This window comes from Fringilla coelebs (genome assembly GCF_963513975.1).
Source record: "Fringilla coelebs genome assembly, chromosome: 26".
Taxonomy (NCBI): domain Eukaryota; kingdom Metazoa; phylum Chordata; class Aves; order Passeriformes; family Fringillidae; genus Fringilla; species Fringilla coelebs.
Window position 1 is genome coordinate 4,149,557 of NC_140052.1, and position 27,737 is coordinate 4,177,293.

The window sequence follows — 27,737 nt, forward strand, 5'->3', positions numbered from 1 at the left end:
TGTTGTGCAACACCTTGAGCAAACACTTCCTCCTGCGGGAGCAGGAATAAAGCTGAGCCCGTCCCTGCCGCTCACTCCCAGCCCCGAGCAGCTCCCGGGCAGGACCACGCTGGGATCGCCACATCCCCACCCCAGAGCATGAAAATCCTCCTCATTTCTGCTCTTCTGCTGCATCTCCTCCAACAAGGTACTGCACTTTTTGTTTGAATCCTTTACCAGTTTTGCCGTGGATAATGCTATATGAAGTTTTAATTATTAACTGGTAGATAATAGGGAGGAGCAGCCTTTGGGAAATGGAGTTGGGGATATTTGGGATTTTCTGTTCAAAGCAATTCTCTGTAATTCTTTAGTTAGAGCAGCATTTACTTGTTTGAAAAGTGGCCATAAATTGCCTAAAGACCCTCAACCTGTTGGTTTTGTGAGCCACTAAAGCAATTCTTACCCTGCAAGTGAGAGGCCAATTTACCCAATCACAACAATTTATCAGCATTTTGGCCATAAAATAACAGATTTCTGTATGGATTCAATTACAGCATTACCTGATTTAAAGCACTGATCACCCTTTATTTATGTGCATGAAACTCCAGGTGATATTCAAGTGACTCCACCTGAGCAGATCCCACTTTTTCTTCCCCACAATTTCTTTTCATTCCTGTCAACAGGGAATGGAATTTTTCAGGGCTTGGCCTGCACAAACATGTACAGGATTTATATCCACAATTAAACATATAATTAGCATTCAGGCAAAAATCTATAATTTGGTTTTTTTGCACAGAATATCTGCAAATGTGTACACCATTAAGGTGTTACCTTTTTTACCTTGACAAAAACCACAATTTCATTGTCAATAAAATCCTCCCTAATGATTTTTTTTTGCTGGCTGAAGCCCTTGGAAAAGCACACAATTATTTCTTCCTTATTGCAAGTTGTTGTAGGAGGCCAAAGGAATTTCCTTATTCCTTCAAGCTCGAGACAAAGCCTGAAGGTAGCAAAGACAATGCCCTGATTAAGAAACTCCCTCAAAGAAAGAATTCATTCCAAACAAAACCAACCAGTTTTCCTCGAAATTCTGTCTGGATCAGACTGCAGGGAAGGGATGAGTTTAGTCCTGAGCCTCCCTTTAAACTTTGCCTTAACTTGAACTCTCTGGGCTGGAGTTGCACAAAGGGTGTGGAGAGATAAAATTGGGAATCTCTGTTCCAGGAGGCCTGAAATGTTCCTGGGATTGCTGCACAAGGACACACTTGAGGCCTGTGCAGAGAAATCTGAAAAGCAGCAGATTTTTTTTGGAAAATAAACATAATTAGTTGCTTAAAAAAAACTATAAACCACGGTTGTGAGTGGCAGGAGTAAAGTTACACCTGGTAGCTGCTCCCAGCACGTGCAGCAGCTCGGCTGCCACGGGATCCCTCTGCCCCATTAAATCAACAGCTTTATCAAGATACAACCAGGTTTGCTCTGCAATTACTGTTGGAAGGGGTTGAATCAAATAAATCAGTGATAAAAGACTGGATCAGTTTGTTTCACTGCCAAAATTCTCACGAGGATGTGCTCTCCTGTTCCAGAGAGAAAATTACAGTAATTGGAGGCCTCTCTCCTGGAAAAACCTGGCCCTGGGGCAGGAATCACCATGGGAGGTGCTCTGCTCCTTTGCTTTTGTGGGATTTCATTGGCTTTTTGGGCAGCTTAGGGGGGGTTTTGTTGTTGATTTATTTTTCAAATACAGGCCCTCAAGAATTCACCAACTCAGATGAAATTCTCTTTTGTAGGAGATTAAAGAGTTCAGGGGTATCTAAAAGCTGCTGTGGCCTTGGTGTAAACCAACACATCCCCTGCCTGACCCTGTTTTCCCAAAACCTGTGTCCCAGCTGCCTGCCAGCATGGACTCCAGGGTGCCCCCACCCCTGCAGGGCAGGCCCCAAATTAACTTTGCTCCACATTTGCTGAGCTTCAGAGCAGAAAACAAAACAAAATTCTTTTGATCAGCCTTGCATTCCCTCACCCAGCTCTTTACCCATCCAGACCTTAGGAGACCACTCAAAATGGTGTTAAGGAACCTCCTGAATTCCTTGCACCTTCAATATTTTCCTGATTTCCTCCCTCTCTCCCATTATTTTACCTGGCCATGTCCAAATGTCTATCCCAACCTTCTGCTGTCCCTCCTTCAACCCAATTCAAGAGGTAAAAGTTGTAATTATTTATTACCACCCTCTCTCAAGTTCTGCCACAGTTATTTACGTGCCAAAGCCTTCCAAAGCAGGAACCCTGTTGCAAACCTGGCATTGTGTAAGTTTCTTTGCTGGTGCAGAGGCAGTCTGGGCCTGTCTGTCACGTGCTGAGGTTTGGAGATCGCTGATTCCACAAACCCAAACCCATTCATCCCTGTCACTGGGAAATGCAGAGGGAAAGGCTGCCCTGGCAGGCTGGGCTGGCCTGCTGGGACTTGAACTGCTCAGAGCTGGGGGAAGAAACACAAAGGAAATGGCAAAAAATGTTTGGACACCTGGAAGTTGCCAGGGAGGGCAGCTCCTCCAAAATGAAGGATGTGAAACCTCTGGTGTTGGATCAGGTGATGGAGGCAAAGCAGAGGAGCACGAGGTGCTGCAAGAACCCAAAAAAAATCACCTGGCCAGCCATGAAATTGGTGTTTAATAAACTAAACTTGTGTTTTCATCAATCCCCAGGGAGCAGCAGAAAGAAGCTCCCTGGAGCAGAGCACTATGAAATCGTTTACCCACAGAAACTGCACGCCGTGCACAGGAGAGCTGCAGGAACAAGCTCAGAGGTAGGAAAGGAAATCATTTCTTGGGTGATTCTGGGAGATGGGGAAGGATTTCTGGAGCTAAAACACCCTTGGCTTTCAAGGGTAAGAGAATTTGGACAAACTTGGACAAATTTGGACAAATTTGGACATTTGCTCTTCCAAAAGGCAGAATGTGGAGAAGCAAGGTGGGGTTCAGTGAGGAGGAGCTGAGGTGTGCTCAGTGAGAAGAGAATCCCTAAGGCCATCTCTGAACTTGTGTCTCTGCAAAGACGGGGGGTTTGATGCTATTCAGAGTTTCAATAACCTGTGGACACTTTAATTTGGGTTCAATGAAACCAATAATTAAAAGCAGCCATGGTGTGTGCAATTCCAGAGGGTGTTATGGAAGAATCAGAACTCAGACATCCCCTCAGCCCTTTGCCAAGCACACAGGATTTGTGCTTGTGGAGGCAGAAATGAATTTGCAAAGTCAAATTTGCTCCCCCAATTAAAACCCCTCAAACAGAGCGACCTCCTGCTCATCCTGCTCCTGGCAGAATCCTTGTTTTTGGTGAGAAGAGGAGGAAAAGAACACGGCTGGCATTCCAATAACACCACTGGTGAGGCCAGGAGCTGCAGCAGAGCGTTTTCTGACACTTAAATCTGTTTACAGAGCAAATATGATGACATAGTGAAGTATGGGATCAAAGCCAACGGAGAGGAAGTGGTGCTGCAGCTCCGAAAAAATCGGTAGGTTCAGTTCAGCTCTGCCCTCATTCCTCACTGGGAGCCACTGCAGGGTGTTCCTGCCAAAAACCAGGAATCACAGCCCTGTGAAACAGAAGGGTTTTGCTAAATGCAACATTTCAATGGCAAGGAAAGAAAAGGGGAGAGAAAGAATCCTGTCACTGTTTCGGGAATGTGGAAGGAGTGCTTGGGATGAGACATTGCCATGATGGAGGGACTTCCCCTCCTGCTACCTCTGCTCCCCCATTTCCTTCCTAAATTGTTAAATCCAATGCATATTTAATATTTTTCTATTATTTCACAAGTTTTCTGTGACCATGAAGAGTCTGTGGGTTATAGAATTGTGGCCTGGAGTGACAGGACAAGGGGGATGGTTTTAAACTGAGCAAGAGAGGGTTTAAACTGGAGATCAGGAAGAAATTCCTCCTGTGAGGGTGGGGAGGGGCTGGGATGGAATTCCCAGAGGAGCTGGGGCTGCCCCTGGATCCCTGAAGTGTCCAAGGCCAGGCTGGAGCAATCTGGGTCACTGGAAGCTTCCCTGCCCATGGAAGTGGAAGAGCTTTCAGGTGCCTTCCCACTCAAACCATTCCACGACTCCAGGACAGACTCAACCATCTTGGAGATGTTTTCCAACCTTAATCATTCTGTGGCTCTATATTTATACACCCCTATATTATAGACAGATAAAGAGATAGATAAATGTTAGAGAGATAGATAGATATTTAGATAGATAGATATTTAGATATTTAGATAGATAGATAGATAGATAGATAGATAGATAGATAGATAGATAGACAAATAGATAAATTGATAAATTGATAAATTGATAAACTGATACAGATATTTACCTTAGCACTACTTCTCTTGAACCTGGAGTAACTAAATATAACCTGGCATTGACCAAATCTTCCTGGAAATTGAAAGTCTGGCTCCAGCAGAACATTAACACACACTCCAACAAGGCTGGGTTAATGGGTGCTTTCCCAAGGCTGTGCAAATACAGTAGTGCCATAATCAATTCATGTTGAAGATAGACTAATTAACTGCTTGCCCTTGTTTTAATCTAATCCAAATATTTGGAGAGGGGGGAGGGAAATGTGTTGTACTGAATCCTGTTCTTTGAAGAGAAATGGGATTGTGGCAGTGGAAGAGAATTGCCCAAACAGGAGTGACTGCAGATGTGCTGCTTTTAGGAAGATGTAAAAAGGGCCAAAAAAAAAAAAAATCAATATATAATTATACATTTGTATCCAGATCTGCCAGGAGATGAGTTCATCCCAATGCAATCAGCACACTTTAATTGCTTTCTTCTTTTAGGAAAGTCTTTTTGTTTGAGTAAGGATTATGAGCAAGCAGAACTCCCCTCCCTGCAGCTTTCGCTTCCCGAGTTTCTCCGATACTGATACTAAGAATAACCTGAGTAATTGTTTGAATTCCCCACATACTCAGTGTTCTGTGTCATCACCTCATTCCTACAGGGCAACAATTTCCTTGGAATAATGACTGCTTGGCCTCTTGCAGGGATCTCCTGGCCGGGGATTATTCTGAAACTCTTTATTCTGCTGACGGCCGACAAATAACCACAACTCCTCGCATCAAGGTAACACAGGAAGGGTTTTTCCCTTTTGCTTCCAGTCTTGAGGTCCACATGAGATCCATGGATCTGTGAAATAATGGGAGATATGAGACAGAAAGGAAAGGTTTGAAATGCAGATTTTAGGGTGCAGGGATGGGGAAGCTGAGATTGATCACTGGTGGCTGTGGGGAATCAGCCCCACGGTTTGGCTTCCAGGAAGGCGCTGCCTCCGTGGCTGCTGAACAATGTCTGGGTGGAATTCCAGCCGTTAGTCGGAGCCAGGGCCATCCCAAAGCTTTCAAGCTGCCGGCTCTGCCTCGTGACTCGATTTCCGCGCCGATCCCAGCGAGATCCCCAGCCCGATAAAGCCCCATTTCCTCCCGGGTCACGTTTCCAGCCACGCTCTGGGAGCCCAGCTGCCTCCTCTGAGCCCTGACAAATCACTTCTGCACCTGCAGGCAAACAGGACTTGCTGCAGAAGAGATTTTTTAATTCACTGTGCACTGATCTTCCCCAAAGCTCCCACCTGAAGTTCTCCTCCGAGCTCATGAGATGTGTTTTAACAACACAATCTGGAATTCAAAGCCCAATTTTCTTTCTTAGGTGCAATTAGGAGGATTCTGAATGAAATAAATGTACATAAATAACTCTGGGTTGATTCTTTTGGTTTGGTTTTTTTTCCTGGTTGCTCCAATTATTTCCACTCCCTGAATGAATCCAGGGTAAAACCTGGATAAAGACAAACTTGAAGAGCCCTACGTGTGCTGAACAGGGAATTCCTACCCTGGGGATATTGGATTGTGATCAGGAGTTTTTCCTCTTGTATCCCCAAAGGATGGAGATAAATCCTCCTTTTTTCTCCAGTAACTTTCCCTTTGTGGATGTCTTTTTCCCTGTAACAAAGTTGGCATTTCGTGGTGGAAGACAAATAAATGATCAAGTTAAACCAAAATCCACACAAGAAAACCAAAGGCACAGGGAATGAAGGCTTGGATACAGATTCTTAAGAATTCCATTCAGGAAAATGCTGTGGGTAAAATCCTCCACAAGCCCTCAGTGACTTTGGAGTCTCTTTGAACACAGAAACAGAAACCATAAATCCTTAAGCCAATTAAGTCCCAAAACCGTTTCCCCTACTCATCTTTAATATAATACTTGTATTTTAATCTCACTGAAATTAATGCATTTAATTGATGGGTAATTAAAAATCCTTTCCTTGAAATTTGGGCTCCAGGAAACCATTTGGGGTGGACTTTAATTGAGCAGACCCCAGCAGTGTGTACTTTATTTGGGGCAGGGAATGGGAATATTCTTATTTTTCTGGGCTGTGCTTTGACCAGAGCCCAGAATTGTTGTTTTTTTTTGTCACAATTTGTGTGTTGAAGGATAAAAATAATGGGTCCACAGCCAACATGGAAATGCTCATGAACTTTTAAAATTCCTTTTAAGCATCTCCTAATGGGAGACTTCTTCAAGCAGTGCACCTCATTGTAATTTGTAGTAGGTTAATTTGTTTTCTGAAATCCCTGGGTGCAGTGGAGCCCAGGGACACCCCAAGCTGACACTGAGGTTTTGTCCCCCAGGATCACTGTTACTATGGAGGCCACGTGGAGGGGGATGCTGAGTCTGCGGCGAGCATCAGCACATGCACAGGGCTCAGGTGAGAGGGGCTGGGTCCCCGGAGCAGCTGCTGGGATAAATGTTCCAACAGGAGAGAATCAGCATGGAAATCAGCCATGTGATCTTTTATTCAGGCTTTGGAAACTTATTTCCCAAAGAAAAACAGAGGGAGAAGGGAGAAAAATAATTCCTCTTAGTTCCTTACAATATTTCATCTTTTCACCTCAAATCAGGATGAAAGCATCTTTAAATTTCCTGCTGGAATGAAATCCACTTTTCAACCACTTCTGTCAGCACAAACCCCCCAAAATTTAAATCAAATTAATTCCAGACCCAGCTTCTCTTTGAATGCTAGCACCCAAATCTTCCAGTTGATTCACTAATTAATTAATTTCTGTTTCTAAAGCGTTGCATGCTGCCTCAGGCTGCTGGAATATTCCAGGGGTCTCTATGCTCAGGCTAAATGCTCCCTTGATCCAAAACCTCACATTCCAACCCATTTTTTAGTGGCTATTTTGAGACCCGTGGGCAGAAGTTCCTCATTGAGCCCCTGGGAGCCTCGGACAGGGCTGAACACGCCGTTTATAAATACGAGGCCCTGAAACAGGAGCCCATCAAAACCTGTGGGCTGCTCAACAACTCCTGGGAACAGGACTCCAGTGACCCCATCGGTGGCATGTTCAGGTCCAGCAACAGCCCAGAGGTAAGGACATGGCTGTCCCATCACAAAAAGGGAATTTGGGGCCACTGCAAAACTCTAAATAGCCCAAATCCCACTTGGTCTGGTGGCACCCTCACAAAGGAGCTGTTTAAACACAGGGAAGTGGGATCAGATCTTAAAAACCTGAACAAAATACTCCAGATCCAAGATTTCAGAGTCACCAGCTGAGTTAAACCTTCCTGCCGTTATTAACAGGTGCCCAGTGCAACTTTAACACCTAAATACCCATTAATATCTATTTTACTTTCCATGTCTGAATAAAAATTTAAATATCCAACCTACTTCTTATCATTTAAACCCAAAACTTCTGAATGACCTGGCCAAAGAAATCCTCTCAATTATTAACAAACAGCTTTGAAACTGAAGAGATTGGGATAGGAAAAGCTCTTAAAAGTAATTTTAAATCCATGATTCCTTTAGATGAAAGCCTACCTGAAAGCAAGGAAGTACCTGGAGCTCTATGTTGTTGCAGACAACGCTTTGGTGAGTTTTGGAATTATTATTTCATGCTTGGTCAGCCCCACAGGAGCTTCCCAGAGCATCCCAACTCGTATTCCTGGGCTCCTACAGGAACTACGAGGTTACCCTGAGTCTGGCTGGGAAATGGGATTTCTAAAGGGGATTTCATTTGAAATTCCCACCTGGAGATGACAGGAATTCAGAAAGGACCTTGCAGTGCTTGTCTTGCTGGAATATCCTGATTTGAAGGGAGTATCGTAATTTGAAGGGAATATCCTGATTCGGAGGGGAATATCCTGATTTGAAGGGAATAATCTGATTTGGAAGGAAATATCCTGAGCTGGAAGGGGATATCCTGAACTGGAAGGGAATATCCTGATTTGAAGGGAATAATCTGATTTGGAAGGAAATATCCTGAATTGGAAGGGATTATCCTGAATTGAAGGGATAATCGTGATCTTGAAGAGACCCACAAGGATCATTGAGCCCAACTCCTTCTCTGCACCCTACACAGAAATTCACATTTTGGAAGGGGCTGATACTGAAACCCAACATCTGATAAAATCCTACATCAAACATAAATGAAAGCATGAATTTTTATACATGGCATAGTTTGCAAACCAATCTTCTGTGGGATATTTATTTCCTGCTAAATCCCCTTTTCTCTCTGCTTTTCCTGACACGCTGTATTTCCCTTTTCAGTACAAGAAATACGACGAAGATTTTAAAAATATAAGACAAAGGATATTTGGAATAGTCAACTACATCAACACGGTGAGAGCAAACAACTGGCAATGAAATCCAAGTGTTTTGTTATTTTTTCTATTGAAAAAGATTGAAATCCAAATGATTTATGATTTTTTTTTCTATGGAAAGACACTGAAATCCAAATTATTTAATATACTTTTCTATTGGAAACCATTGAAATCCAAATGGTTGTAAATTCTTTCTATTGTAAACATCCTAAATTCCCATTATTACATGTAGGAATGAATAAAAGCCCAACTTCATGGTAATTTATTCTCCTGTTCTTTGCCTTCAGATATGAGATTTTTAATAAGAATTATTTCTACTTCTACTTTAATTATTTATACTCCTACTTCAATTCTTTCTACCAATACTTTAAGGTGCTTTTTAATCACTTGTCAAGAGACAGGTTGTTGCAAAAAGTATAAATTGATTCTTCATTTTTTTGCCAAGTCAAATTTCCTTGAACCCCATTTTAAAGTTGTTTGAAATGTGATGGGAAATCAGCTTTTCAGTTTATCTGGTGAGACTTTTTTGGAATTCAGAGCTTGGAAAGGCTTTGTTAGGTCCGGAGTGGATATTGGAGTGGAAAAGTGACCCAAGTACCAGGACGAGGCTTTGTTTAATTTTTATTATTTTTTAATTAATTCTCTGCTGCAGGTTTATAAAGCCATCAACACCCACGTGGCTCTGGTTGGCCTGGAGGTGTGGACAGATGGGGACAAGTTTCCCATGAGCAGGGACGCCGGGGTCACCCTGGACACCTTCTCCAAGTGGCGCCTGTCGAATCTGCTCAAGAGGAAAAGCAACGACAACGCTCAGCTCATCACGTGGGGCCCTTCCCTCCCCTTCCCTCCCCTTCCCTCCCCTTCCCTCCCCTCCCCTCCCCTCCCCTCCCCTCCCCTCCCCTCCCCTCCCCTCCCCTCCCCTCCCCTCCCCTCCCCTCCCCTCCCCTCCCCTCCCCTCCCCTCCCCTCCCCTCCCCTCCCCTCCCCTCCCCTCCCCTCCCCTCCCCTCCCCTCCCCTCCCCTCCCCTTCCCTTCCCTTCCCTTCCCTTCCCTTCCCTTCCCTTCCCTTCCCTTCCCTTCCCTTCCCTTCCCTTCCCTTCCCTTCCCTTCCCTTCCCTTCCCTTCCCTTCCCTTCCCTTCCCTTCCCTTCCCTTCCCTTCCCTTCCCTTCCCTTCCCTTCCCTTCCCTTCCCTTCCCTTCCCTTCCCTTCCCTTCCCTTCCCTTCCCTTCCCTTCCCTTCCCTTCCCTTCCCTTCCCTTCCCTTCCCTTCCCTTCCCTCCCCTCCCCTCCCCTCCCCTCCCCTCCCCTCCCCTCCCCTCCCCTCCCCTCCCCTCCCCTCCCCTCCCCTCCCCTCCCCTCCCCTCCTCTTCCTTTCCCATTTTTATTCCTTAAAAATTGGTCAACAACACATCCAAGGCCATTTTTATTCTTTAAAAATCCCTCACCAAATGCAATCAAGGCACTTTTGATCCCTTAAAAATCACTCACCAAACACATTCCAGGCACATTTTATTCCTTAAAAATCACTCACCAAACACAATCAAGGCATTTTTTATTCTTTAATTTGTCACCAATCAGTGGCACAATCCTGACCCAGATTTCACCCATTCCAAGACCAGTTTGTACCAATTCCAGGACAAAAAAATAAATCCAAGTTCTCTCTCTCTTTTTTTTTTTTCCAATCCTTCCAACAGAATCCCTGCAAAAACAGGGGATGGGAACTTTTCCCTTCTTCAAGACTCTTCTGATTTTGCTCACTCAATAAATTTGTGTCCTGGGGACTGCAGCAAAGTCTGACAACTTCAAGAGTCATAACATGAAGTTTACCAGGAAGATGATGAATTAAATTTCCCCAAAAAATGTGGGAAATGCCAAATTAAACCAGCCTTGACCTCACTTTTCTGTCTCGTGTCCAGAGGTCCTGACTCACCCCAGTCCTCTGCTGCATTGGGAGCTCTTTACACTCCAACAAATCTGATGAACCACCTTGGAATTTAAATCAACATTAAAATGAAAAGTGCTTCAATTTTTTTTTTTTTATTTGCAGGGATCTTAAAATTAAATATTTGATCAGATGTGGGATTCCATCAGGAGCTGGGGATGGAACCTCCAGCCTGGTTTGGAAGAGATCCCTGAGTTCAGAGCCCACCCTGGGCCCCCCCTGATCTCGCTGTGTCTTTGTGCTTCCTTCCAGGGGCATGGACTTCGAGGGCACCACGATTGGATTGGCCTACCTCAAAGCCATATGCAGTGATTCATTCTCTGCAGGTGTTATTCAGGTCTGATTCATTTCTATTTCATTTTTTAAAGCCTTTCCTATCTTTTTTCACTCTGCCAGTGAAGAACCTTTGTGAATACTGTTGGGTTTAGGGCACTTTCAGTTCTCTGGTTCACAATTAGACTGTAAAAATTCACAATCAGAGCCCTGGAAGTGTCCAAGGCCAGGCTGGACAGGGCTTGGAGCAACCTGGGATAGGGGAATGTGTCCCTGCCCTGGAACTGGATGGGATTTAAGGTCCCCTCCAGCCCAAACCATTCTGGGAGTCTGGGATTTTATTTTAAATGAAGTGCAGGGGGTAAAGGAAGCAAACACGTGATATACACCCCTCCATTGTGTCTATTGTATAAATATATATTTTTAAAATAAATATCTTTCTATTAATAAATATCTTTAAATATGAAATAACAAGATATAATCCAGATAGATGCACAGATGGGTTGAGCACCACATGACCCCTCGTGCATGATGAGAATAATTCCGCTTGTGTTGGGAAGGATGAAAGTTTGACAGGAAAGTCTCCCAGATGTGTGTGCTTGGCAGGAAGATTCTTGAATGTAGAGTCTGAAGAAGGAATAGAGATGGGAGCGAGTTTTGATAGAGAAGAAAAGAATTGCTGAGCCAGCCTTGCTGGGTAACCAAGGAGGGTGTGTGAGTTAGAAGGGGTTTTATGGCTTAGAGCAAAGGATAAACCCACCCCAAACAAGAAGATGTTTTTACCAAGCAGGAAGAGAGCACAGGCAAACAAGGCTGACAATGAGGCAAGGAGAAAAAAGGTCTCTGAATTTTCCACTATGAGAAAACTGAATAACAACTTCTGGCTTAAACTGTGACATGCTAACTTTGGTGATCAGAGAACAGTGACATGAGTGTGGTGATGGCAGCAGTTCTGATGGGCTACACGCTTGGAGAAACACTGTTGTGTGTGTTTTGTTTGCTGTTTTCTCTGTTGTTGCTGGGAATAACAACCAGCTTTCCTTGGCTCCCCAGGACCACAACAGCAACGAGGTTGCAGTGGCAGCCACGATAGCCCACGAGATGGGGCACAACCTGGGCATGAGCCACGACACCAAGGCGTGCTCGTGCAGCGACGAGACCTGCATCATGACCGACACTGTCAGGTGGGGCTGGGACGGGGCCAGGATTCCATCCGGGGACAGGATTGCATCCATCATTGAAACAAAGCCTCTAAAACATGGATGAAACCCCAGGCCATTCTCAGATATCCCCAGAAACCCCACAAAAAACCCAACCCAAAACCACTTTAGGCCCTGTATATTTAGAAAAATGTTTATGTGTATATTTATTTATATTTATTTATTTGCATGTATTTCTTTCTTTTTACGTTCATTTACTTACATTTATTTATGTACATTTAACATTTAAAATGTTAAATTATTATTTAGATATGTATGTCTAAATATATATATTATGTATATTATATATATCTCTAAATATATATATTATGTATATTATATATATCTCTAAATATATATATTATATATATTTAGAGATACATATCTAAATAATAATTTCACATTATTTAGATATATATTATTTAACATTATTTATATGTATTATTTAACATTATTTAGATATATTATCTAACATTATTTAGATATACATTAACATATTTAGATATATATCTAGATAATTTAGATATAATATATAAATATATGTAGTATATTTATATTAAAGTATATTTTAAAATATGATAAATATATCTAATTTATATATAATTTAATATATATAATTTAATATATATATTATATATATACTATATATAATTATAGATATAGTTATAGATCTATATGTAGACATAATTTATATAGATATAAGTATAATGTTTATATAATTTTTATATATAGATATAGAATATATATAATTTATTTAGATATATTTATAGATAGGATATATAATTTATATCTATATATAGTATATAGATATAATTATTATATAGACATATAATTTTGATAGATAATATAGATATACTTTGGAGAGAGAGATATATATATATATACACACACACACATATAATTTAGTTTTTTATATATATATATACATATATATGTATACATATATATATATATATATATATATATATATATATATACACACACACACATATATACATATATATATAAAAATTATATCTATATATATGCAACACATTAAATGTTAAATGTCTATTTAGAAGAATGTTTACCCCAGCAGGGACAGGCACGTGTTCAGTTCTGTCCCAAGGGTGTTTCCCTCCCTGCCCGTGCCCATCCCCTCATCAATCCTGGTGTGTTCCCCCAGCTCGACCATCCCCAAGGAGTTCAGCTCCTGCAGCCTGCAGAGCTTCGAGTCCTTCCTGCTGGCCGAGATGCCGCGCTGCCTGAGCGATGTCCCGGAGCCGAGCAGCATCATCGCGCCCGCCTCCTGCGGGAACGGCTTCCTGGAGCGGGGCGAGGAGTGTGACTGCGGCACGCCCGAGGTACCGGCAACCCCTCCCGGGGGCACAGCACCTCAGCCTGCACAGCCGCTTGCTGCCGGTCCCTGGGGCGGACGCTTCTGGTTAGCAAGCCTGCTGTATGTCTGAAGCAATTTAAATTTATAAAATACATTGTTTCAGTGAGCTCTTCTACTCATCAGATATTTGAATGAGGTGTTCAAACTGTTGCTGCACAGTTTGTGTCCCAGTAAAACTAAAACAGGCTGGATTTTGGATTCACATGTTTCTGCATGTGATTTGGAGCTGAGCACAATGTTTCAAATGAAAAATACAGACTTTGAGTGAGAGCTCCTGTTCAAGTAAATGTTAAGTCATCTTTCTCTTTTCTAAACTCAGCAGGCTCATGAGTGCTCTCTGTTGTGTACAGATCTCAATAATGCCGTTAACACCACCATGATCCCATGGCCACACAGTCAGTGCCAGCCTGCTAAAATGGACATCAGCAGCAGGATTCACAACTACTCAATTACCTGCTATAGAGCCACTGCTCAGCAAATCCAGGATGGCTGGCAAGACCCTTCTGGAGTCATAAAAACAGTGCCAGACAAAGGAGTTAGACAGCTTAAACGCTACACAAATTCTGATTATTCTAAATGAATTCCTTGTAATCTGAAAGCTCTAGCTGAAGCAGAAATTGTGGTCATCAAATTGCTGAGCTGGGGTGGCTGGGGACGTGCTGAGAGCTGGGAAGGATGAAGCCCTGCCTTGTCAGGAGGGTGACAGAGGAACTGAGAGTGGGACAAAGCCATCCCCAGAGCTCAGCACAAACCCCCAGTTCCCTGCACAGCTTCCACCTCCAAACCCAGGCACTTTAGGGAAGGTGCTTTCCAGCAAAGCCAAGGGCAGGCCCCAGACTTCCATCCCAGCCAGGGACAGTGCTGTGGTGTCCCTGTCCCCAGCTCTGACTTCTGCTTCTGTCCCAGGAGTGCACCAACGACTGCTGCGACCCCGAGAGCTGCAAGCTGATCTCGGGAGCTGCCTGTGCCCACGGGGAATGCTGTGAGAACTGCCAGGTGAGACCCTTCCCCTGTAAAAGCTGCCAGGTGAGACCCCTCCCCTCCCCTGTGAGAACTGCCAGGTGAGACCCCTCCCCTCCCTGTGAGAACTGCCAGGTGAGACCCCTCTCCTCCCTGGAAGAACTGCCAGGTGAGACCCCTCCCCTGTGAGAACTGCCAGGTGAGACCCTTCCCCTGTAAAAGCTGCCAGGTGAGACCCCTCCCCTCCCCTGGGAGAACTGCCAGGTGAGACCCCTCCCCTCCCTGGAAGAACTGCCAGGTGAGACCCCTCCCCTGTGAGAACTGCCAGGTGAGACCCTTCCCCTGTAAAAGCTGCCAGGTGAGACCCCTCCCCTTCCCTTTGAGAACTGCCAGTGAGAACCCCCCTCCCCTGTGCAGCTCCTCCTCCCTGCTGGAATGAAACAGGAACTCACCTTCCCCCAGAACTGGTCCCCTGTGTTTGACAGCACTGCCAGGGGCACTGTCATAGAGTCATGGAGTGTCCTGGGCTGGAAGGGACATGTGGGATCACTGATCCAACCCCTGGCCCTGCACAGACACCCCAAAATCCCACCCTGGGCACCCCTGGAGCGCTGTCCAAGCTCTCCTGGAGCTCTGGCAGCCTCGGGGCCGTGCCCATTCCCTGGGGAGCCTGGGCAGTGCCAGCACCCTCTGGGGAAGAGCCTTTCCCAAAATCCAGCCTTTCCCTGATCCCCAGCATTCCCTCAGGTCCTGTCACTGCCCACCAGCCCCCCAAACCCCCATCACCAACTCCCTCAATCTTCCACCCCCCTGGAGAAATGAGCCCTTTGCTTGGCCATTTCCTCCTGGCAATAAAAGCTGTGGCACGAGAGGCAAACCCTGAGAACTGACAGATCCAACACGAAGGGAGATCCGGATCCTGCTCCTCACACAGCCTGTGTGTCACCACTGAGCAGGGAATGGCACAGACTCACTGCAAGGCTGGTTTGCTAAGTGCAGATTTAATATGAAAATTCTTTTCTTTTATGGATAGATTTGACACATTCTACTTGATTGGCTAATAACCAAAACTTTCTCACCAACAGTCCTTGAGAAGAACAGAAAAACAGAGTAGGGAAACACAACCTGCAGGTTGTTTACACTGACAAGTTATCATTGTTTTTCTACAACTCCCTGAGGAGTCTCACAAGTCCTCTGGGAGCACACAGAGCCGTTCTCTCGCTCTCTGACCAGGCTGGTGCATCCCCACCTGTGCACTGAGGTTTTCCTGCCTGCTGTCGGCCCTCAGCTGGGTGGTTTTGAGCTGGGTGCTGAGTGCTGTATTTTCTCCCTCCGCAGTTCAAGAAGGCGGGCTGGGTGTGCCGGGCGGTGCGGAACGAGTGTGACCTGGCTGAGATGTGCTCGGGGCACTCCCCCAACTGCCCCCGGGACCGGTTCCGCGTCAACGGGCAGCCCTGCAGCTCTGGGGAGGGCTACTGCTACATGGGCACCTGTCCCACCCGGGACAGCCAGTGCAAGGACGCCTTCGGGCCAGGTGAGCGCCCCGCGCCACCGGAGAATGGGGCACGGCCGGGACGGGGAGGGGAATTCTGCATCAGAGAAGAGCCCATCTGTGGGGCTGCAGCCAGTGTCTGAGGGCACCAACTGAGGGGTTTGCAGGGGGCCCCAGGAAGAGATGAGTGAATCTGACTCCATGTTCTTAGAAGGCTGGTTTATTATTATATCACATTACTCTACACTACATTACATCATATCAATCATAGATCATATCATAACCTATCCTATTACATCATATCCTATGACATCATGTTATATTATATTATATTACATTACATTACATTACATTACATTACATTACATTACATTACATTACATTACATTATATTACATTACGTTACATTATATTACATTACGTTATATTCCATTACGTTATATTCCATTATGTTATATTACATTATATTCCATTATATTATATATAATGTTATATATTATATATATAACATGAATTATATATTATATTATGGAATGCTGTACTAAAACTGTACTACAGAATAGAGAAAGGATACAGGCAAAAAGCTTAACAAGAATGATAATGAAAAACTCATGACTGACTCCTCAGAGTCCGACACAGCTGGCTGGGATTGGTCATTAAGTAAAAACAATTCACATGGAACCAATCAAACGTGCACTGTTGGTAAACAGTCTCCAGCCACATTCCAAAGCAGCAAAACAGGGAGAAGCAAAGGAGATAATATTGGTTTTTGTCTGAGGCTTCTCAGCTTCCCAGGAGAAGAAATCCTGGCAAAGGGATTTTTCAGAAAATATGACAGTGACAGCCCATCCATAACAATAACCTCCAGTTTGTAGCATAATTAATGATGATTTTTGTATTTCCCACTGTCAGTGGTTGTAGCTCCCGAGCCAGACCTCAGGGCATGGCGTGCTCTGTGCTTCCAGAGAAATGGGAAGTGGGGAGCACATTCCTCTTTTGCAGAACACGTCTGAGGTAGTTGGAATGGAGCTGGGGAAGTGGTTTTGGCCAGATAGGAAGAGGAAATGTCTGTCCTTCAAATTAACAGCCAAATTTGGCACGTCTGGTTCTTCTGAAAGCAGCATTTCATAGAGCTGGGGAATGGCTTGGGCTGAAGGGGGACTTAAATCCCACCCAGTGCCCCCCCTGCCCTGGCAGGGACAGCTCCCACTGCCCCAGGGGCTCCAGCCTGGCCTTGGGCACTGCCAGGGATCCAGGGGCAGCCCCAGCTCCCTGGGAATTCCATCCCAGCCCTTTCCCACCCTCACAGGGAGGAATTCCTGCCCAACATCCCATCTGTGGAATGGCAGTGGGAGCCATTCCCTGTGTCCTGTCCCTCCTTGCCGTGTCCCCAGTCCCTCTCCAGCTCTCCTGGAGCCTTCCCTTCCCCAGGCTGAGTGACAGAAAGTCCTTTAGGCCCATGGAGACTTGGCTGGGAGAGGCCATTTCCTGAGCAAAGGAAGGAGCTGGAATATTGCCATTCTCAGCCTGTTGTTTCCCCTGCAGAGGCCACGGAGAGCTCAGCCTCCTGCTACAACGTGAACGAGAGGGGGGCCTACTACGGCTACTGCAGGAAGGAGCAGGGCACGTACCTGCCCTGCAAGAAAAAGTAAGCACTGGGCTATGGGCTGTGCTGGGGTTTGGGAAGAGAGGCCATTCCTGCTCTGGTCAGGGACAGCAGTCCTGTTTTAGTGGCACAGCCCTGTGCTCCTTCTTGTTCTGTCTGAAAAGTGGGCAATCATTTCTAAGAAAAGTGGATTTAAATCATGAGGTGAGAGGGCAGAGGTGTGCACAGAGATCTGTGCAGGGCTGCTGGGGAGGACGAGTGTGAGGGTGTGCAGGGAGCTCCAGGGATTTGGGGATGGGGAATTTGAACCTCAGAAGTGAAGGAATATCAGGTAAATGCTCATTTCTTTGAGTGACTCTGTGTTCCCTCCTGAGCTCAGCAGGATTTAAGAACCTGCTCAGACCAAGCTGCCACAGCAGCACTCCCTGCTGCAGCCTTGGAATTCAGGCTCAGGAGAGCCCAGCTCAGAGGGGTTTGCTGGGCCTTGTCCTTGGGGTGACAGCTCCTGTTCTCCTTGCAGAGACAAAATGTGTGGGAAGCTCTTCTGCTCTGGAGGCAGGGAGATGCCTCGGGATGGGAGCCTGCTGTCCTTCAGGACCTGCAAAGGCAGCTTCCCCAGGGCTGGGGAGGACGACAGAGGGATGATCCTGGATGGAACCAAGTGTGGGAATGGGATGGTGAGTGGAGAGTCACTTCTCCTTTATCCTGCCCCCTCTTTCAGTCTTGTTGATATAATTCTGTCCTGTACAGGGAAGATTTAAACAGGGAGCACTGAGTGGACCCAAACTTCTTCAGGTCTGTTTTCCCAACTTTTATCCCAACCCAGCAGCAGAGCAAACAGGAATTGGCAGCATTCCCATTTCCTTAGGCTTGGCTGCTGCCTCCTTCCCTTCACTGACACAGAGATGTGTGGCAGCAGAAACACAGCTTTGTCTGAGAGGTTGGGAGATCATTAATGTGTTATTGCATTTAATTATTGCATTTAGTTCTTTCCATAATGGCTGTCCCTCATCACTGGGGGCTGTTTCCAGTCACTTCCTTGAATATTCCTACTGAGAGGATTGAGTGGGAAGCAGTGATGTCTGCACATCTCTGTCATTCCCCTTTCTATTACAAACCCAAATGGAAAATTAACCCCTCATCTCCCACTCCTAAAGGGGGTCTGAGGGATTTCCAGAGCTGTTCTCCATCCCCTCACAGGATCAAGTGCAAACTCTGCCTGTCCTGGAAGCTCCAAATCCCTGTGGTTTGCTCTCGTTTCAGGTGTGCAGCCGTGGGGAGTGTGTCCATGTTGAGGAGATCTTCAGATCCACCAACTGCTCTGCCAAGTGCTCTGGCCATGCTGTAAGACACCAGCATTTGATGTTATTCACTTTAAAACCCCAAGAAAATTGTGCAGATCGGCCTCAGACCTCCTTGCTGACAATGTTTAAGTCATTGATAGAAATCTGTCAAATTTGAGGAGTCAGAAACTTTGAAAGTTTTATGAAAACACATCTCACCTGGTGGAACATCAATATTTTTGCCCAGGAGATGGACACAGCTCCTGTGTCTGACCCTGCCCCTGAGCCATGGTATCACAGCTCTTCTCTTTTAGGTTATTTTGGTTTGGGGAGAAGAATTCTGCTCATATTTGACCATTCAGAGACCTACAGATAAATAGAGTAACTCTGCAGTGAAGCTTTCCCTGCAGAAGCAAAGGGTGCATGACATCAGGACTGTCCTTTAACACCCCAAACTGCTCATTTTGTGCTAAATTTTAGGTCAGATAAATGGAGAGATTAAAAACTTCCTGAGCCCCCAAACTCACTGGTGTCCCCAGCTGAGGGTGTCCCTGTTTGTGTCCCCCAGGTGTGTGACCACGAGCTGCAGTGCCAGTGTGAGGAGGGCTGGGCACCCCCCAACTGTGACAGCTCCTCAGCCCTCACCAGTAAGTGCCACACCTTGGAGTGGGTTCTTTCCTGGCTGGAAGGGGTCCCTGAGGATTTCAGCTTTTCCATTTTCCATCCCTCTGTAACCCTGCAGTTCTTTAGGGCCTAACTCTGAACTCCATACCCACTGTGAGCTGCTGTTTTCCCAGTCTGGGCAGACACAACAATTCCTCTCCAGGATTTCAGCTTTTCTGTTTTCCATCCCTCTGTAACCCTGCAGTTCTTCAGGGCAGAACTCTGAGCTCCACACCCAGCAGGAGCTGCTGCTCTCCCGTTTGGGGCAGACACAACAATTCCTCTCCAGGCCTGGCAGCCAAGGGCACCTCACTGCCCCAGGGCCCAGAGATGGAACCAAAGGGAGTTGGGGGCAGCAAATTTGGGGTCAGTGAGTTCATGACCTGCAGCTGTAATTGGGAGATTAACCCCAACATGCAAATTTGCCAAACTTATAAAAGTGTGGAACCTGTGAGTCCATTTTGGGTGCAGCCCTGGGGGTTTAAAACAAGCCTGGATGTGGCACTCAGTGCCAGGGTTTAACTGAGGTGCTGGGGCTGGGCTGGACTCGATGGCCTTTCAGGTCTCTTCCAACCCAGTGATTCTGGGAATTCTGGGAATCTGCCCAAAAAGGCACCAGGAGGAGCTGGGGGGAGCAGCCAGCACCAGAGTGGCTCACACAATTGTTAATTGGAATCATTAAGCTCATCAAGCCCAGACAGTGACCAGCAGCCCTGAATTGTGTCCTCAGCTGGCACAGGCACAGGTCTGAGCAATTCCAGGGATGGCAACTCCAGCCTGTCCCAGAGCTGGGCAATCCCTTCATGAAGAAACTTCTCTTCATATCCAACCTAAATCCCAACACTGGATCCCCAGGGTGCTGATTGCTGAGCACCTCTCAGGCCTGCAGGGACCAGTAGAGAAGGTGTTTTCTCTCTAAGCTGACAAGTGATTCCCCCTGGAGATGAGAGCAACAGGCTTCTCCTGTTTATTCTTGGAATAATGACTTCTCTGTCCCTTCAAAGTGGAGCCAGAGGCTTTGCTGTGAGGGAGCTGGACAAGTTCATTTATCATCTGCATGGTCCTTAACTGATCCATCTCTGAGGGAAAATAATTTATGTCCAGATTTTCACGTGTTAGGGGGAAAAAGTCTTTATTTCATTTACAATATGGAATATTTTTGTCCTCTCTTCACCATCTCCAGAGCAATGTTACCTCTGAACCTCTGGCTTGGTTGAAGCTTTGGAGTAGTTTTGTTGAAAATTGTGAAAGAAACTTTATTTGAGGGCAATTTGAAGGTCTGCACCCTGCTCTGGGTAACAGCCTCTGAGACAGGGGAGAGGAAGGACAGGGAAGGATCTTTGAGGGTCAGTGCAAAGGGCAGGGATGGTTTAGCCCAAGGACAGCTCAGGCAACAACAACTGACTTCAAACATGGCAGGAGTTCACCCCTTTCCATCACCATTTGTGGCAGGAGAAGGAGCCATAAAATGAGAACAGAGATAATAAAATTCCTTCATCAGTGGTGATGGGAAACTTCTTAATAATGGTGTCTCCCACCCTCAGTGGTTCTGGGGTGTTCTAAGGATTGTTTCTGTCCCTGCTGATGTTTAGGAACTGTTTCTGTCCCTGCCCTCTGTGATCCCTGGTGTTTAAGGGCTGTTTCTGTCCCTGCCCTCAGAAATTCCCTGGTGTTTTAGGAACAGTTTCTGTCCCTGCCCTTTGTGATTCTCTGGTGTTTTAGGAGCTGTTTCTGTCCCTGCTGATGTTTAGGAACAGTTTCTGTCCCTGCACTCTGTGATCCCAGATGTTTAAAGGCTGTTTCTGTCCCTGCCCTCTGTGATCCTTGGTGTTTAGGAACAGTTTCTGTGCCTGCCCTCTGTGATCCCTGGTGTTTAAGGACTGTCCCTGCCCTCAGAGATTCCCTGATGTTAAAGGGCTGTCCCTGCCCTGTGATCCCTCATGTTTTAGGAACTGTTTCTGTCCCTGCCCTTTGTGATTCTCTGGTGTTTTAGGAACAGTTTCTGTCCCTGCCCTCTGTGATCCCTGGTGTCTAAGGGCTCTTTCTGTCCCTGCCCTGTGTGATCCCAGATGTTTAAGGGCTCTTTCTGTCCCTGCCCTCTGTGATCCCTGATGTTTAGGAACAGTTTCTGTCCCTGCCCTCTGTGATTCCTGGTGTCTAAGGGCTCTTTCTGTCCCTGCCATCAGTGATCCCAGATGTTTAAGGGCTGTTTCTGTCCCTGCCCTCTGTGATCCCAGATGTTTAAGGGCTGTTTCTGTCCCTGCCAGGCATTGCTGTGGCTGCTGGGGTGCTGGCTGTCCTGGCTGTCACTGCAGTTGCAGCCGTGCTGCTCACCCGCTTCCGAGGCTTCCACAAGAGGTAAATCCTTCCCACATCCACCTAAACCCACAAACCAGAGCCAGGGAATCCCTGCAGAGGTTGCAGTGGGGGTGGGGGGATTAGGCTCTGCAAGGGAAGGAAGATGGTCCATGAGATTTGTGGAGGATCAGAAATCCCATGGTTGGGAGGGCATGGAAGAGGTGAAATGGAGCTCTTGATAAATCCTCAATAATCCCAAATGAATAAAGGGAAGAAAGAAATCAAGGACATGGGTACAGAACACCAGCAGGAGTAAGGCAGGGATTCAACTGTGGTTTTTTTTCTTCAGTTACCTAAAATTGACCATGATTTGAAATCTCTGACAGCCACCCCACCAGGAGGGGACCTGGAGCCACCAACCAGGTGTTTGTGGATCAGGAGCAGAGCTGCAGGGAGCAGCCTGTGCTGGTGCCACCTGCCCAGAAGGTGAGAGCAGGGACAGCTGGGGACTGTCCCCAGGGCTCAAACCAGCAGCCCAAGGGACTGCACTTCCATGGGATCCCCAAAATGCTGAGGGGACAGTGCTGGGAGTACGGGCATGAGATTCCCAAAATGCTGAGGGGAGGAATCCCAGCATGAGATTCACAAAATGCTGAGGGGAGGGACAGCGCTGGGAATGCCAGCTTGAGATTCCCAAAATGGTGAGGGAACAGTGCTGGGAGTACTGGCATGAGACTCCCAAAATGCTGAGGGGAGGAATCCCAGCATGAGATTCACAAAATATTGAGGGGGAGCTCCAGCACTGGGAGCTCCAGCATGAGATTCCCAAAATGGTGATGGGAGGAATCCCAGCATGAGATTCCCAAAATGCTGAGGGGAGGAATCCCAGCATGAGATTCACAAAATGCTGAGGGGAGGGACAGTGCTGGGAATGCCAGCTTGAGATTCCTGAAATGCTGAGGGAGGAATCCCAGCATGAGATTCACAAAATATTGAGGGGGAGCTCTAGCACTGGGAGCTCCAGCATGAGATTCCCAAAATGGTGATGGGAGGAATTCCAGCATGAGATTCCCAAAATACTGAGGGGACAGTGCTGGGGATCCCAGCATGAGATTCACAAAATGCTGAGGGGAGGGACGGCACTGGGAATGCTGGCATGAGATTCCCAAAATGGTGAGGGAACAGTGCTGGGAGTACTGGCATGAGACTCCCAAAATGCTGAGGGGAGGAATCCCAGCATGAGATTCACAAAATATTGAGGGGGAGCTCCAGCACTGGGAGCTCCAGCATGAGATTCCCAAAATGGTGATGGGAGGAATCCCAGCATGAGATTCCCAAAATGCTGAGGGGAGGAATCCCAGCATGAGATTCACAAAATGCTGAGGGGAGGGACAGTGCTGGGAATGCCAGCTTGAGATTCCTGAAATGCTGAGGGAGGAATCCCAGCATGAGATTCACAAAATATTGAGGGGGAGCTCTAGCACTGGGAGCTCCAGCATGAGATTCCCAAAATGGTGATGGGAGGAATTCCAGCATGAGATTCCCAAAATACTGAGGGGACAGTGCTGGGGATCCCAGCATGAGATTCACAAAATACTGAGAGGGAGGTACAGCACTGGGAGCTCCAGCAAGTGATTCCCAAAATGGTGAGGGGAGGGACAGTGCTGGGAATGCCGGCATGAGATTCCCAAAATTATGAGGGGAGGAATCCCAGGATGAGATTCCCAGAATTATGAGGGGACAGTGCCGAGAATCCTAGCACAATATTCCCAAACTGCTGAGGGGAGGGACAGTGCTGGGAATGCCGGCACGGGGAGGGCTCTGTGTCCCCAGCGAGGCGGGGCAGGGCAGGGGCAGCCCGAGATAAGGCGGGAGGTGAGATAAGGGCTCCACCCTTTTGTGGCCGTTCCCGTTCGCAGGTAATTGATAAGAAAGTTCTTCCCGTGCCTCCACCTCAGGAGAACAAACCCCAGCGCCAGAGTGTGAGTATTCCTGGGAATGTCCCTGCTTCTCTGCGGGATTTGGGAACACCACAAACCCCTGGAGACCCCTGGGGACACTCTGATCCCAAAGGACATCCCTGAGCTCCAGAGCAGGCTCTGATTTCTCAGACAGCCTCCCTGCCCCTGCCCAGCCCCTTACAGCATTTTTCTGCACATTCCCAAGGAACACAGAGGGCTCAAGTGGTTCATGTTCTGTTTTTTTCCAGCCTGCCCTGAGGCCCAAGGGTCCCCCACCTCCCGTTCCTGCCCCCAAACCTGGCTCTTCCCACCCCGAGGAGAAGTTTGTGAGTACAGCCCTGCAGCTTCCCACATCCCTATCAGATCCCAATTAATATCTGCAGTTTCTGATTGAAAGTAAGAATTTAAAATCACAGCTATTCAAAGCACAGGTTTTTAGGGTGGGAATCACCTTTTTGGCTGTGTAATCCTGAACTGCACAAATATTCCTCTCAGCCAGGGAGTCCAGAAGCACAACTCAGTGGCTGGAGTTTAGGCCAAGAGGCATTTCAGGTGTAAACACGCTGTAAATGATGAGTAACACTGTAAAAAACACACTGTAAATGATGAGTAACACTGTAAAAAACACACTGTAAATGGTTAGTAACTTTGCCACTGCAGGTGCCTGTGAGGGTCCCTGTGTGGCAGAGATGTGCTGGGTGTTACATTTGTAAGGACCCAGAGGAATGGTTCTATTTCTCATTAATAAACCCAAATAATCCTAATGAAAAGGAAAGACCTGCCTCAAATGTTCACCATCTCAGCATTTGAGGGTGTAAAATCCATCTTCACTCAGTGACACAGCTCTGGGGTGCTGCCTGCACAAACACTGGGTCAGGACAATATAAAATGTAAAATGTAAAGTATAAGATCTAAAATATCCCCATGTATCAATTATAAACCACATTGAAATCCCACTGTGTGAGCTTGGATATCGATATTTAAAAATTGGGAATAGCTCAGTGTCTTCTGAAACACACCTGGACCCCTTGTATTTGTATTTTGTTGCCCCCTTGCACATGGACAGATGGAAATTCCTGGGATTTTGCAGCAGGAAAATGCTGCAGGGTGGGGGTGGCTGGGGCTGGGGGGTTCTGCAGCTGCTCAGACATTTCAGTGTCACCCCAGTGACGTTTGAACCCCGTTTTGTTCCAGGCTCCAGAGAGAAAAGCTCCTCCTGTGCCCCTTCCCAAAGGCAAACCCCCTCCTCCACCCCAGGTAATTCAGGTGGGAGTAACAGTTCTCTGGGATGGAATTCCCATCAGTTCTCTGGGATGGAATTCCCATCAGTTCTCTGGGATGGAATTCCCATCAGTTCTCTGGGATGGAATTCCCATCAGTTCTCTGGGGATGGAATTCCCATCAGTTCTCTGGGATGGAATTCCCATCAGTTCTCTGGGATGGAATTCCCATCAGTTCTCTGGGATGGAATTCCCATCAGTTCTCTGGGAGGGAATTCCCATCAGTTCCATGGGGAGGGAATTCCCATCAGTTCTCTGGGACTGAATTCCCATCAGTTCTCTGGGAGGGAATTCCCATCAGTTCTCTGGGGAGGGAATTCCCATCAGTTCCATGGGGACTGAATTCCCATCAGTTCTCTGGGATGGAATTCCCATCAGTTCTCTGGGGATGGAATTCCCATCAGTTCTCTGGGATGGAATTCCCATCAGTTCTCTGGGATGGAATTCCCATCAGTTCCATGGGGATGGAATTCCCATCAGTTCTCTGGGGATGGAATTCCCATCAGTTCTCTGGGGACAGAATTCCCATCAGTTCCATGGGGATGGAATTCCCATGAGTTCTCTGGGATGGAATTCCCATCAGTTCTCTGGGGACAGAATTCCCATCAGTTCCATGGGGATGGAATTCCCATCAGTTCTCTGGGATGGAATTCCCAACAGTTCTCTGGGGATGGAATTCCCATCAGTTCCATGGGGACTGAATTCCCATCAGTTCCATGGGGAGGGAATTCCCAACAGTTCTCTGGGAGGGAATTCCCATCAGTTCCATGGGGAGGGAATTCCCATCAGTTCCATGGGGATGGAATTCCCATCAGTTCTCTGGGATGGAATTCCCAACAGTTCTCTGGGGAGGGAATTCCCATCAGTTCTCTGGGGAGGGAATTCCCATCAGTTCTCTGGGGATGGAATTCCCATCAGTTCTCTGGGGATGGAATTCCCAACAGTTCTCTGGGACTGAATTCCCATCAGTTCTCTGGGATGGAATTCCCATCAGTTCTCTGGGAGGGAATTCCCATCAGTTCTCTGGGACTGAATTCCCATCAGTTCTCTGGGGATGGAATTCCCATCAGTTCTCTGGGATGGAATTCCCATCAGTTCTCTGGGAGGGAATTCCCATCAGCTCCATGGGGATGGAAGTCCCATCAGTTCTCTGGGATGGAATTCCCATCAGCTCCATGGGGAGGGAATTCCCAACAGTTCTCTGGGATGGAATTCCCATCAGCTCCATGGGGATTGGAATTCCCATCAGTTCTCTGGGATGGAATTCCCATCAGTTCTCTGGGGAGGGAATTCCCATCAGTTCTCTGGGGAGGGAATTCCCATCAGTTCCATGGGGAGGGAATTCCCATCAGTTCTCAGGGAGGGAATTCCCATCAGTTCTCTGGGACTGAATTCCCATCAGTTCTCTGGGATGGAATTCCCATCAGTTCTCTGGGATGGAATTCGCATCAGTTCTCTGGGGACTGAATTCCCATCAGTTCCATGGGGATTGGAATTCCCATCAGTTCTCTGGGGACAGAATTCCCATCAGTTTCCTGGGACTGAATTCCCATCAGTTCCCTGGGGAGGGAATTCCCTGAAACTGCTGGGATTTAACTGCTCCTTTTCCCTGCAGGCTTTAAAGCCCCCCATGAATCCCAGAGTCTGAGGCTTCCCAAGCAGAGCTGGGTGTTTCCTGAAGTTTCCAGGGACAATTCATCCCTCGATTCCTCCACTTTTGGCAAAGGTATCCTGGACCATCTCCCTCTTCTCCTGAAGGACTGACTGAGAGCTGCTTGGAAGGATTTGGGGTTTCAGGCAGCGAGGAGCTGGTGGTGACGTGGAGCTGCTGTCCAAGGGAAGCAGAGCAGTCACCACTTGCACTGAGGTGTAAGCTGGGAGTAAGTTACAAGAGCTGCTGAGCCCCCCCAGCACTGCGGGCTGAGGCTGCTCCTCCTCTGGGACCAGAGGGCAGCAGGGACAGTGTGGCTGCTGCAGGTTTGGGAATTGCAAACTATTTTTTTTTTTTTTTTTTGCTCCATCATTTCTGGATCTTTTCCAGCCCTCTCTGCCCTCAGCAATACAAAGATTTCTCCTTCATGTGTGAGTTATGGAGGAAAACAAACCCTCCCTGCCCTGGGGAGAGAAGCTGTGTCCTCAGGGTCTGAGCTGGACATGGAATAAGTAATGAGACACACTGGGAATGGCTCTGGGAAGATCCTTTGCACTGGGTTCTCTCCACAATCCTTAAATTCCCTGTTGAGGATGCCATTCCCTGCAAAACATGGATGGGCTGGAATTTCAGTCCTTCCTTTGAGGTTGTGTTGGATGAGGATGGATGTTACTGGAGAGCAGAGCTTCCTTCCTCTTTGGATAATTGCTGCTTTATTTGAGCCAGGAACAGATTGGAATCTCCACCTGAGTTTGACTGGGGTATAAAAATCCAGAAGTTATTTTTTATGAGCTGTAATTAATGTATTTACAGAGATTTCTGTATTAAAGTGCTGTCTGAACAGGAAGTAATTGTTGTGTTCTTTTGAACCCATCATGAAGCTCAGGAAAGCCTGGGTGAAGTGGGGTCATTTCTGACATTGCCAGAGCCCTAAAACTCCCAGTTTGCAGCAAAAAGATCATTCCCAGGTGTTGTCAGCCCTGCCAAGTCAGCCAGGAAAGCTGAATTCCATTTATAATGAGCCTTGGCAGGATATTCCATCACAGCTTTTCTGCCACCTTCAAATCTATTTCTTCCTGATTTCCAAACTTTGGGAGCACGCCAGAATTTTCCAAGAATAGTGAGATTTGA

At 46.8% G+C, this 27,737-nt stretch overlaps 1 protein-coding gene across 2 annotated transcripts; it reads left to right on the top strand.

The window, feature by feature from the left end:
* Positions 1–64: 64 nt before the first annotated feature.
* Positions 65–27,384, top strand: ADAM28 (ADAM metallopeptidase domain 28). Of its 2 annotated transcripts, none has more exons than XM_084221748.1 (24): positions 65–187; positions 2,685–2,785; positions 3,417–3,493; positions 5,012–5,090; positions 6,650–6,726; positions 7,194–7,389; positions 7,828–7,890; positions 8,569–8,640; positions 9,274–9,443; positions 10,815–10,899; positions 11,889–12,019; positions 13,200–13,377; positions 14,319–14,408; positions 15,711–15,906; positions 17,410–17,512; positions 17,991–18,147; positions 18,734–18,814; positions 19,322–19,400; positions 21,684–21,774; positions 22,101–22,200; positions 23,634–23,696; positions 23,924–24,001; positions 24,870–24,932; positions 26,571–27,384. In XM_084221748.1, the coding sequence occupies exons 1-24, from the start codon at positions 139–141 to the stop codon at positions 26,601–26,603; spliced, it is 2,412 nt and encodes an 803-aa protein (XP_084077874.1). In that variant the 5' UTR covers positions 65–138; the 3' UTR covers positions 26,604–27,384. The 2 variants fall into 2 exon arrangements, with proteins under 2 accessions (XP_084077874.1, XP_084077875.1); XM_084221749.1 differs by having other exon boundaries at positions 23,673–23,696.
* The last annotated feature ends 353 nt before the right edge of the window (positions 27,385–27,737 follow it).

Bases quoted from the DNA above. Each gene is read 5' to 3' on its own strand.
- ADAM28 (XM_084221748.1), top strand. From the start codon at position 139: ATGAAAATCCTCCTCATTTCTGCTCTTCTGCTGCATCTCCTCCAACAA. The intron at 14,409-15,710 runs GTGAGACCCTTC...CTCCCTCCGCAG, and splicing joins AATGCTGTGAGAACTGCCAG to TTCAAGAAGGCGGGCTGGGT. The intron at 15,907-17,409 runs GTGAGCGCCCCG...TTTCCCCTGCAG, and splicing joins CAAGGACGCCTTCGGGCCAG to AGGCCACGGAGAGCTCAGCC.